Source organism: Lagenorhynchus albirostris, chromosome 21 (genome assembly GCF_949774975.1).
Source record: "Lagenorhynchus albirostris chromosome 21, mLagAlb1.1, whole genome shotgun sequence".
Taxonomy (NCBI): domain Eukaryota; kingdom Metazoa; phylum Chordata; class Mammalia; order Artiodactyla; family Delphinidae; genus Lagenorhynchus; species Lagenorhynchus albirostris.
In genome coordinates, this window is record NC_083115.1 from 20,870,680 (window position 1) to 20,883,861 (window position 13,182).

At 37.9% G+C, this 13,182-nt stretch overlaps 1 protein-coding gene across 3 annotated transcripts in view; it reads left to right on the forward strand.

The window, feature by feature from the left end:
• The window catches only part of FAT1 (FAT atypical cadherin 1), a 104,667-nt gene that overhangs the window by 45,367 nt on the left and 46,118 nt on the right, over positions 1-13,182 (forward strand). For all 3 annotated transcript variants that reach the window (XM_060136676.1, XM_060136674.1, XM_060136675.1), the window contains exon 3: positions 12,920-12,981. In XM_060136676.1, the coding sequence (XP_059992659.1) occupies positions 12,920-12,981 (62 nt within the window). The remainder of the gene's footprint in view (positions 1-12,919; positions 12,982-13,182) is intronic.

Consider the following 13,182-nt stretch of genomic DNA (forward strand, 5'->3'; position numbering starts at 1 on the left):
AGGTCAGAGCCAGAAGGACGCGGGTTTCATAACTGCTACTTCTGGGTGCAGGATCCCACATTCACTTGATTTGCTTTCGGGTTTGTGATGTAAATGTGGTTTGGGATCTGGTTTTTCTTACCTTCTCTGTTTTTTGTGTTAAGGAATTTCTGAATTATATGATGGTTGCTTTTTAGGCTAATCTTATTTCTAGTGATATTTTCAGACCAAAAAGCACGAAGCTTGTAAGTAACACTAAGTGTTTAAACTTAGTCTTATTAACCGTGTACTGCAAGGATCATTAAACGTTTTCTGTGAAGGGCCAGGTATGAAATATTTTAGCCTTTGCAGGTCATACAGCCTCTGTCACAGCCACTCAGCTCTGTCACTGTAGAGCGAAAGCAGCCCTAGACAACATGGAAATGAATGAGTATGGCTGTGTGCCAATAAAACTTTATTTATGGACGTTGTAATTTGAATTTCATACACTTTTCATGTGTCACAATATATTCTTTTGTTTTTTTTCTGGTCATTTAAGAATATAAAAGCTGTTCTTAGCTTGTAAGCCATACAAAATCAGGTTGGCAGTAGTTTTCTCACCCCTGATATAGTGATGTATTTACTAGTTGGGCTGGTTAAATTGTTGATTTATTTCTGAGGTGGTAGACTATTTAATATTCCTGAAGTAAAAATTAAATTTATTTCCCATTGCTCTAAGCAGTGAATACTTAAAAAAGATGAGAGCTGTGTTTTGCTTCTCCAGGTTATTAAAATTATTCTTTAAAGAATAGTAGTAGAACATTAGTTACCAAGGTTGAAATATGAGAAAAGATTTATTTTCTTTCATTTGTTTACATGTAGGATTATTTTATGTTAAGCATAAGAAATGTTTTTTAATTGCAGATAGAGTGATATATATGTATATATATATAAAATATATACATACATACATACATATACATATATATGTAGTAATCCCTAAAGCATGGGAAAGTCATAAAATGCTGTAGTAGCTAATAGGTATACTGGGTAACCATCCATCTTCTAGTCCACTATCACATTACAACTACTTTTTTCTCAATCAAAGTAAATGGCATTTTATTGTGGCTGGAACGGAGGCTGAACAAAGTGCAATAGGAAATAGCTATAGCTGCAAACAACTTCCAAGGGTTTCCGGTAACATTTGATAGCTGCACAGGAAGGAAATGAAGGGCCAGTCGCTTTACAATGGCAGGAATTCATTTTAAAAAAAAAAAGTTTACTCATTTGTAGTCTTTTCCCAAATATATGCAAATATTAAGGAATACTCTATAGATCTTTCTACCTGTTCCTCCTGCTTATTTTTTATTTTACCGTGAAGTATGTTATCCTTAAAGTCTAAAAGAAGTCAAGTTTTATGCACTGCTTTTTCTGCACAGGTTAAAATAGATGATATGCTTTTTCTCCGAAAATCTGTTAACCTTGAATCCTTAGGTTAAATTCTTTCAAGGGGTATTCTGTTTTTTTTAATGTCGCTGAATATCATTTGCTAAAATTATTTTAAGTACCAGTATTTTAAGATTTTGCATTTAAGTGCCGAAGTGAGATTAGCCTTTTTTGTCAACATGATGTTACCTTTATAAAATGGGTTGGGTTTCTTCCCCTCCCTATCTCTGCTATATCTGACATTTATAGGAATGTTGAAGGCAATTCCTGGTAAATTGCATTTGGCTTTTGATCTTATGTTCATCTTATGTTTCAGTGCCATCCATTTTCAATGAGAAACAGCTAGTTAAGATAGAATTAAAACCAGAAGAGAAGTCTGAAGATTTCAGGGTGCAGATTCTTTCTCAGCCACTGCTTGTGTGACTTTAGACTGGTCGTTTGATTCATTCTTTTAGGATTTTCCGTGGGACTCTGAAAGTTTGAACTAAATGAGTTCTGAGCGCCCTTCCAGCCTTGACAGTGTATGAATAGAATTCCATTTTTGGCTCCAAGCCTAATCCTGCCGGCACCAGGACTGCAGTGACAAACAATAGCTGTTCAAATGGCGGCAGCTGCCCAGAGAACTCCAGACAGGCTGTAGTTAAATGCAGTCTTGGAACACCACCTAAATAAAGACAGCGCAGTACTGCAGAGGATCACTGAGCTCATGGTCTAAAGCTCCAAGGGGATGGCCGTTGAGTGATAACTACAGGAAAAATTGGAAGTTTGCTCTTGGCCTACAAGGCAATCTGTATTTTTAGATGCGAGCCGGTGGGTAGCAGGGCCCACCTCCCTGCCTGTCTTTCCAGGTCTGCTCTGCCTTTTCACTGCGGCGCTCGTCTTGCCTGTTCTGTGGACATTCAGTCCTGGCTCAATCCTGGCTCAGGTCCTGGAGGGTCAGGACAGAACCAAGCATGATACAGAGTATGTGATTACTGCTTAATATGTATTCTCCAGTTGACTGATTTTAAAAATCAGCGAAATTCATATGATTTCCGTTTCACCTGTTGGAAGAGGAGTCTTAGAAGTTTGAACAGGAAAACAATGTCCTTGGTTTAGTTTCTGTCCCTCCTCCTCCTGTGGTATCCTCTATCTAGCCACTGTCCAGCCCTCAGGACTTCAGCTGTGCTCTTTGTAAATTACAGTAAACAGGCTTGTTCTGAGAACATTTTCACTTTATTAAAGCTGGTTAGGTACAGATCTGTAGAATAGAATGTCCCATGAAAAAGTATTTGTCATGTGCTACATGGAATTCAACAGTTAATGTCTCCTGCTTTCCTGTCTCACTGTCTTTTGCTTGCTTTAATACTTTATTTTAAAAATTAGAATAATTAACAGTTACTACTAATAATTACTAATATATTGCCTCCTTTATTTTCCATACATTTGATGAGTCTCTGTAGTTCTGTGATAGCTTCACCAACTCAAAGCAGGCTGTATTTCAATAGTGCATCATGGAAATTTTTAAAAAAATTACTCAGGAGTCTGAAGTTTAGAATACATATCCCATAAATTTCTAAAACTTTTTTTTTTTTTTGCGGTACGCGGGCCTCTCTCTGTTGTGGCCTCTCCCGTTGTGGAGCACAGGCTCCGGACACGCAGGCTCAGCGGCCATGGCTCACGGGCCCAGCCGCTCCGCGGCATGTGGGATCTTCCCGGACCCGGGGCACGAACCCGTGTCCCCTGCATCGGTAGGCAGACTCTCAACCACTGCGCCATCAGGGAAGCCCTCTAAAACATTTTTAACTTCTGACCTCTTACAGCTTTTATATTTATTTTATATAGTTTATGTTAATTTTTGATAGTAGGCATTTTGCTTTTTTTTGGTTTATTTTTTGTTTTAAGCTTGTATGTAAGAGGAATGAGAGGTTATCATGGCTAAAATAGAAAGGATTGTTTTGGCCAGTGTAGGGTGAACACAGGTAAATTATTCTGACTAAAGAGAATATTTTATTGAGTAAATTATTTCTTGAAAACTATTTTTTTAATTATTGTTATTGTACCCTGAGGCCCATGTTGCTTGTTGAATAAACTCTTAAAAGAACAGAGAGAAATTGTTTAGGTTTGTTGAGAATAGAAGGGTCTTTTCTATCTTGGTCATTAGTTGAAACAACTTGTGACTAATTGTGACTTTGTATTTTATAGGTATTAAACTAGTATTTATACTTATTGTTCATCAGATTACTAAAAAATATTTTTTTCTTACTTCATTCTGTTATGGAAACAACTTGTGACTAATTGTGACTTTGTATTTTATAGGCATTAAACTAGTATTTATACTTATTCATCAGATTACTAAAAATATTTTTTTTTCATTCTATTATGGAAGAGGAAAGAGTATGAGAGATAATATATTTAAAAATACAACTGAGGTACAATTTGGGGCATATTTTATGTATTATATAAAAATAAGATTTAGTTCATTTGTGGTTCTCAGCCAGAGATGTTCAAGAGGTCCTCCCAGAGGTGAGACAGCCTGTTTCTCCTTCCTTTTGAGGAAAAGCATTTAATGAACTTGGATAATCTGGAGCATTTGGCACTTTCCTACCCCAAATTATCTTTGGGCAGACATTTTTTTAATCCTCTGCCTTTTAATTTGTCTTGTATATAGAATGATACCCTATATAAAGTCATAAGACATTTCAAATGAAGACAGTAATAAAACATAGAAAATAAGATGAGTGGTTATCTTTAGATTATGCAATTATTTGCCATTCTTACCTAATTCTTCTTTTTTTGGTATTTTTTCAGTACTTTTGTTTGCTATTCAAATAAAAAGGTGTATTAATTTTCTAAGGCTATTGTAACAAATTTCCACACATTGGGTGGCTTAAAAAAAAAAGAAAAGAAATTTATTCTCTCACTGTTCTAGAAGCCGTACGATCAAAATCAAAGTGTCGGCAGGGCCACAATCCCTTTAGAGTCTCTAATGAAGAATTCTTCTGGTGCCTCCTGGCATTTCTTGGCTTGTGGCAGCATTGCTCCAGTCTCTGCCTCCACCTTCCCTACTTCTGGGTATTTCAAACCTCTCTCTGTGTTTTTCTCTTAAAAGGATACTTACTGATTTTAGGGCCCATCATAAATTTAGGGTGATCTCATCTTGAGATCTTGAGAGGCTGTTTTTCCAAATAAGATCCTAGTCACAGGTTTCAGGTTGGACGTATCTTTTGGAGAGAGGCCACCATTCAACATACTACAAAAGGCATTTCCAAAAAGAAGGGAAATATGCTGTTAAATGGAAACTGCCGTTTAGATCATTTTGTTTTACGTTGGAAAGGCTACATTTCACTTCCGGTCTAGGGGGATTTAATGATTTGGGTCAGTAGTTGCAGATTTGTCAGGAAAATTCTGGGAGATGTTTTAGGCTTAAGTAACTTCAGAGCAGTTGGAATCTTCACGTGGACTCTCATGGCCATTTCTTTGAAGTAGCATTTCTGCAACGTTAATTATGGTTCTTAAGTACTGTTTCTCTCTCCTAAATCCCTAGTCTTGTTAACGTTTTTCTGTATCTCAAGTGGTGTTTTTGAGAAATGAATAATATACTTTGTTCCAGAATATGGCCAGTGGTGATAATTACAGTGACTAAAAGCAATTCTGTGTTTAGGAAATTATTAAAATATTTAGTAATTTAAATTAAATTAAAATTTAATTAATTAATTGGGCATGGATTTTTTTTTTTTCTATTTTTGTGAGCTCTTGGCCCAAGGTGGTTGGCGTGGGATGGATTGCCACATCACCTGGAAACCTCTGAAATTGTGTGAGCTGGGTCCTCACGGATGGAGGTCCTGATGCAGTGGCTCTGATGTGGGGGTGGGAACGTGGGTTTAGCTGTCATTCCTCGTGATTCTGGTGCTCACTTCTGGTTGTAAATGGCTGCAGCCACAGAGACTTCTGAACACTTTCTTTGGTAAGAATTCAACTCTAGTTCCAATTGTGCGGCTGACTCTGACCTTCAGGAATTAATTTAACATTCCTGGACCATATTTCCTTGTTTTTAAAAAAATATTTATGTATGTATGTATGTATGGCTGCGCTGGGTCTTCGTTGCTGCATGCAGGCTTTCTCTAGTTGTGGCAAGAGGGACTACTCTTCGTTGTGGTGCGTGGGCTTCTCTTGTTGCGGAGCATGGGCTCTAGGCATGTGGGCTTCAGTAGTTGTGGCATGTGGGCTCAGTAGTTGTGGCTCATGGGCTCTAGAGCACAGGCTCAGTAGTTGTGGTGCACGGGCTTAGTTGCTTCGTGGCATATGGGATCTTCCCAGACCAATTGACCCCGTGTCCCCTGCACTGGCAGGTGGATTCTTAACCACTGCACCACCAAGGAAACCCCCCTTGTTTTTTAAAGTTCAGGTTTTGGGCTAGAAGATTTTAAAAGACCTTCTGGCTCTAGCAAACTTAGTTTTTACAGTGAGAGGACACTTCAGAATGTATGGTACATTTCATTAAAATTTAGTTTCAAAAACATTTTAGAAAAAATTATAAGAGATATGCCACTGTAATGTTTCTAAGAAGTTTTATTTTTTACATACACGGCCGGATGCTTCAGAGTTTTTAGAAAATCATTTGAGACTTTCCAGCTTGAGATTAGTATTCAACCAGTAAATGTTTCTGTATCCTTTCACGCTGACCTTTAAAATATTTTAATGTTTAAATTTTTTTAAATAATATACTTGTTAATATAGAAGTGTATGACATAAGAAGTGAAGGTGCCCTCCTCTTTACCTTTCTTCTTTGGCCCACCTGTTTCCAGGAGTAACTACAGGTAATAATTTGGGGTTTAACCTTTTATGAAGGTGTGTACGCATATTACACATCATATATATGTATGTATGTATAGTCTTTGGGGGTTTTATAGTACTTGTCTAAAAGTTGCTTGAGCAATATGTTTCACAGTGTCCTCACTGGGATGTTAACAGGTGTTTTGTAATGGTCTTTGGTGTTGCTGATTACTAAAGCACACTCAATGTCCTGGGGACAAGCCCTGCTAAAGTAAGGCTTGAACGTAGAAAGATGGAAATGGAATTTCCAGATCACGGTAGTAACAACTATTGAAGAAATTACGCTGTCCACACTGAAGACACCTAAGACTTTAAATACTCCCTTTACCACCAACTGTGCCACCATGAAAGTTCTTAAACTTAGTGAAGAACAGAATAGATTCAAGTGTTTCAGAAAAATCAGTGGGGAAAACAGTTGAAAATAATACACCCAAAGTGCATGCTTACAGTCAAGGCTTAGTCAGAATAGGGCTGTGATTAATAAAACATTGTGAAAAAGATACAGAGGTACAAGGGCTGTTTCCTTAAGGAAATTGTATGCTTTTGAGGACAAGGGCCTTGTCTTGGCTTTTATATGTGTGTCTCAGAAGGACATATTTGGGGAAGACATTCTATAAAATAAGTTGAATAGCATAGTACAGACTGAACAAGTGGGTGATTTTGAGCTAGCGAACTTTATGACATCATTATTGCTTATAAACATACATTTCATTAATTTTTGGTTTTAGCGAGAGTTCACCAAAAGCAAAAATGTACATTGGTAAAATCATGATTCTTGAAAAGTCATTGTTAAACACAGAGACTCTTGATTTTTAGGTGTTCACATGCATCTGTAAACTGATAAAAGCAAACCAGGCTTCCTCGTCACCAGCTGAGCCCAGTGAGGAGACTAGTAAGAGGGAGGGGGCAGGAGGAAGGGGGCTTTGTTGGAGCAGTATCAGTGTGTCAAAATCTTGGAAATTTTTGCTTTTTTCATTGTTAGATGCTTACAAAATTTGGATTTTGGTAACAAATACATTTGCTGTTGAAATACTGCTTCAAATTTTAACCACAGGAAAAGATTCTGACTATTGTAGATGTTAAAGTTTGGGGTTTTGACATATATAATTTGAAATTGGAGACTCTCCAAAGGAGTAGAGATGATTTGTGACAATTTGAATTATTTAAATTAATTTTAAAATTCAGCCTTTCGGACACACTAGCTACATTTCCAGTGCTCGGTGGCCACGTATGCTGGGGGCTACCATATCAGACAGTGCCAATTGTAGAACTTGTCCATCATTGCGGAAAGTTCTGTGGGATGGTGCTTCTCTGGCACATATGATGCTGTAGTTCATGCATTACTATAAAATAAGCAAAAGGATAAGAAGGCCAAACGTGTTGCAGGGGTTAGACAAAAATAATCAGAGTAATGGGAAATGTTAATTAGGTGAGCAAACTTTTGTTTTCTTCCTTGATCTTTCCCCTTCCTCTGCTTATTTTCAAGTAGAATAGTTGGAAAATGATTCAAAGTAAATTTCCTGCCAAGCAAGGTGAACACATGACCACGCAACTTTTTTTTTTTTAGAGCCAGGACCTTTTCTTTCACAGTTTTGGTTCTTCAAAAACTGCAGATTGCAAGTTATTTTCTCTCTCAGTGCAGTTGGACCTTAATCCTACTCAGAAATCCTTTTTTTTTTTTCTTCTCCAGCTGCCATCTAGTTTCATTCATAGTGCTGACGTTTCAAACCCTTTCTTCCAGAACCAAAGCCTTCCGTCCCTCCTTGGCTTCTCTCATTCTTCATGTGGCTTTCAGGCTCCGGTGCTCTGTGTTTACTGAACTCCCGTCTCACCCCTTTGCTCGATGACGTTGAGTAAGCAACTTAATCTCTGAGCCTGTAAAAATATTAATTCATTTATTATGGTACAGATATTGCCATATATATATACATGTGGATTGAATGAGATAATACATTTAAATCTCATAGCACAATACCTGAGCATTTAGTAAGCCAAATAACAATTAGAGATGAGCTCATTTGAGGTATTAGTTGACTTTTGCTTTAGAGCAAACCATCCTAATACTCAGCGGCTTAAAGCAACCACCATGATTTAGTTGAAGGTTCTGCTGGGCAGTTCTGATCTTGGCCAGCCTTGGCTGCTCTTTCATGTAGTGCTGGTCTCACTTGGCTGGTTGGCTTGAGGTTGGCTGGTCCCGGGTGGCCCCACTCACATATTGGCTGGTGGGTTGGTTGTCTCTTGGAACAACAGAGATGACCAGACATCATCCAAGCAAGTTCAAACTTCCTTGGAATCCAGAGCCCTCAGCAAGGACCTGTGCTCTTTTCTATATGTGCCCTACATTCTCATCTACCTCACTGTTTCTTGAATGTAGTCTTTGCCTTCTGGACCTTGTTTCTTGAAAACAAGAGTCTGTCTTAATCATCTCTGCGTTCTGAGTGGACAGCACAAAATAGTTGAATGAATGCATAAATACAGTTTTGCCGATGTGGACTATTTCGTTATCTTCACCTACTAATCCTGTAAGTTCACCTTTACGTGCCGCCTGCCTCGTGAAGTCCATTTGATCTCTTGAACTTTGGGAAGTTTGGAGGTGGTTTTTGGTATTGATTTATAAGAAATGTCGAATATTAAAATCTTACATTAAAGCATTATAGTTAATCTAACATTCTGTCTTAAATGGAGTCTTCTCTAAGCGCGATAGTGGCATTGAAAAGCTGTAAATAGTTTTTTAATGATGTTCATAAAAACAGGAAAGTTTGGTTTCTTAGTTCTACATACATTTATGGGGCAAACTTGTCATTGTGAATTGGTGAGAAGATGCCGTATTTGCTCACTCAGTCCACTTACATTTATAATGGTATTGGTCTACAGAAAGGATTGTTTTTTTAGGGCAAGGAAGTTTTTTGTCTTCATTTCTGTTTTTAATTTAACAGAGCTCAGGAGAAAAGAAAGATAAAGTTGTTACAAGAGGCAGCACTTGCATATGCTCTTTTCTGCCTTCGCCCACTCTATTTTACTCTCTAACTTGCTTTTTTGGACCTATTAAATGACTGATGATGAACATTGCCAGCTTTCTTTTTTCTTAAACTTCGTGTAAGTCACAGTTGAGAGTTTTTGGAGAGTTGAAATACCATGATGCAGTAAATTATGCAGTGTGGTGTGATGGGGAGTGGGGAAGAATTCCCCAGTCCTCTCATCTGGGCCTCAGGAAAGCTAAATTCGAATCCTGGCTCGGACAGTGACTTACTGGTGAATTGGAACAAGTTAATTTATCTTTGGCTCAGGTAGCTGAGTTTGGTAATCTTAAAGGTTTCTCTCCATTTCTGAAATACTGTGCTGTTTCAGTTAAGTATAGCTCCTTCTGGAACTTAGTAATAAACATTACAGGTGAGCACCAGCGTTTAAAATGAAAGAAGTGGATACACTAATTAGATATTCAGTACCTACAGGGTCAAAAACATGTATATAGAAAAGGTACCCTTTGGATTCATTTTTGAAAATAGGTGTTTGTGAGGCAGGCACGGTGGAAGGATTAGCAGGATGGGGATGTGCAGAAATTACAGAGGTGAAAGTGGCTGTGAAATGCATCATGAATTCTAGAGCTAAGTTGGTGTGGCTGGAGCGTGCGGTACTTGGGTAGCATTTCCACTGTGTTCCCCTCCCGGTGCAGTTGACTGTACCTCCAGAGCACATCCACGGTTTTCCTGGTATGTGCCTGCTTCATTAGGACATGTTGTTTTCTCTTTGGGGTTCATTTTGTATGGAAATTCCACAGGAAGCACTTGTTTTCCCCTTCTCTTAGGAGCTGTACCACCTCACGCCATCCCCATAGGACATACATGCACTGCCCCTCCCTGGTGATGGTGTTCAGGACCAGAAAACTGTGACACTTGTGACAGGATTCCTTTTGGTACAAGTGTGCGAATCTAGGAAGAAAGGTCTTTTTCCCAGTCTGAAATATCGTTCGTGTCCGTGAGATCTTACCTGTAACTTAAGTTGCAGCAGCCACGCGAGGCTCGCGGCTGCTGTACTGGTTAGTTCACATCTGGATCTTTATCTTCCCTCGTGGTTACAGCCACTCATTACATACACCCTGTTAGCCTGCGGAATGGTCTCCTCCTCGTAAAAGAAATTCCTTTCCTGGTCTGCTTCCTGCCTCCCTGGCTCTCACTTGATCTTCTCTTCCAAGCTTCTCTGAAGTACTTGGAGGAGAGACTTTCTCCTTAAATTTCTCTGCCTGTGGCCTCTGGGACACCTGCTTCCCTTCCAGCCTTTGCTCCTTAGGCTTCCTCATGGCTTTCTAAACACTCATGGCCCCTACTTTGATAAGACTGGCCCACCCTTTATTTTTTGGTAGGCCCACCATTCACCATTCTTCATACTCTCTTCTGTACTTGGGGTATAACTAAGTCTGTCTCTGCCTCTGTTGACTTCCCTGCACGTCACATCTGTGCCTCTAAATGTCTGTTGGACGTCACCATCACCTGGACCATCTGTCACAGTGCTTGACACATCTTACCTGTAAATATATGTTAAATGGTTTTCTGTTAGCTCCTATATAAGCTATAAATTTGTATCATTTCCAAGTTCAGTGTAGTTTACGTGCCTCTCTTCCTCCAATGCATATTTAAAATTCTGTTCTTTTATGGTTTTAAGAAATTCATGTGTTCACACATTTAAGTGTTTCTTTAGGATAACAGAGATATAACAATATAACCAAGATATACAGGAAAGGCAGAGTCTCATGGACTTTGAAGGATACAAAAAAAGACTTTTAAAGGAGTGCTGTGGGGTGATGTTATGATAAAGCAAATGAAAGAGCTTGGGAGGCCCCGCAGCAGAACCCCAGGCTAGGCCTGTCATGGGAACCCTCAGAAGTGATGTTTAAGCTGAGAGGTGGAGGAGTGTGTAGGAGTAGCTGGGCACAAAAAAAAAATGGATAAAAAGGAACATTAGGATTCATTGCATTTGAATGGAATTAATATTCCATTTGAGTTAAGAGAGAATTAATTTTAAGTATAGAGAGCATGCAAATAACTCCAAACCTAGGAGATGGTCAGGTTTGCTTTTTGTCTTTATATTGAATTGATAATACAGATGTAAGTCCATCCTTTTTAGCAGTCTGGTGTGCTATAAGGAAACTGTAAAGTGAGGATATTGTATTTGCTAACGGGTATTTATTTATTTGCTACAGATACTTATTTGCTAACAGATATCCCTGCAATGAATGATTATGTTCTGCAGAGCAGAACCCTATCTTGCTGTGAACATGCCAAACTGTGGCCTAACAGCAAGTTTTTGATGGGTACATGAGGACAATTAGATGGGACTAATCACAGCAATTTCCTGTCATTCTTGAACTGCTTAAAACGACTATCAGAAAGGGTGGTAAACTTTTGACAGGAAAAAAAAAAAGGGATTAACTTTAAAAGGTTTTCGACTAATGAAAATCAAGCTTGTGCCACAGTAAGCCACATTTTCACACCATTAAGCATTGTGAAGCATTTTCCTTGAACCTCTTTTAATCTATAAGTACGGTTTTGGAAAAACCCCAGATTCTAGCTTACAATATAGTCTTCTGTTGTCCTTATTACAAAGAGAGTGTTGCTTCATTGAATGGTGGGGAAGATAATGTTAATGTAGATTCTTAGTGACTATTTAAGAAAAGAAAAACTTTGAATTAAATGAAAACATAAGTCTTTCATGTCCAAATTTAGGGAAACATTTTGAATAGCCTTTAATTGGTAGTTTTGTGAAATTAGTTAGGCTAATAGAAAATCAATTAGAATGATAAAATCTGTTCTTAAATATGAGTTATTTGAGGTATTTCTCTGTGGAAAACCACAGAAAGCTCGGCAGGAGAAGGATTAGTCCTAGCGGTGATTTGCCACATAAAGGCCTCAGAATCACTCAGTTTGCACCTGTCCGTTATCAACACAGGTTGCAGAGGTTATTTTAGTGGTTGGGGGAATTTTGTTTTTAATTTCTGTGAAGTACAAGAATATATTTCATCAGTTTTAATGGCCTTCTACGTTCCAACATATGTTGGCAGTTTAGCAGTTGTTGAAGCTCTAGAGAGAGATTTAAACTATAGCTATTCTAGTTTGATAGAAAAATCAAGGAAATAAAGAATATGGGGTTTCTTTGAGGATCATTTCTTCCTTTTTGGGGAAATTAAATGATTGTTATTTGAGCAGTATTACCTGGAAAATCACAATACTTTTTATAACAGTTCTTTATTTTTGAGGGTAGACGACCCAAAGATAATAAATCATAGTCAACATTATATTTTCCAGTGGTCCTTTTTAATACAGTTACAGAAGTTTTTTCTGAAAATTCTTAATCATCTCTGCAGCAGTCACAGCAGATATGGATGAGGTTGAAATCTTGGATAACTTCATCCCACTTTTTAAAAATCTTTTCTGACAAAATGTATGTTGAAACTACTAAACAAATTTTTTAAATGTAACTGATTTGAGTTTTTCCGTTTTCTTAATACTTCTGTCATTTATCTAATGTTTTTAAGCATCATTAAAATGAGAAGGTATAATTAACCCTACCTGGATTAATAATTTTTTCCTCTTCAGAATAAGTTAGGCATTTGCTCAAACTTCTACACTCAGTGTGTGGTTTCAGTTACAGTAGTTTGTAATTACCTTTATTTTTTGAGGATTCATGAACTGCTATCATTTTATAGGTCTCATCACGACTACATCCAGGAAACTAGACCGCGAGCAGCAAGGTGAACACATATTAGAAGTAAGCATTTCTTAATTTTTGATAATTTTAAAAATCTCGTAATCATAAATAATTTGGGAAAGAGCAATCTTACTCATATTATCTAGTAATTCAGAGCTGCTGCTATTTTGTTATATCACCTTTGGTCATTAATAAAAAGGAAAATAAAGAAAACGTTGTGACTGTAGTTCAGGTCTGCTTTACACCCCTGTCAACCCCCAG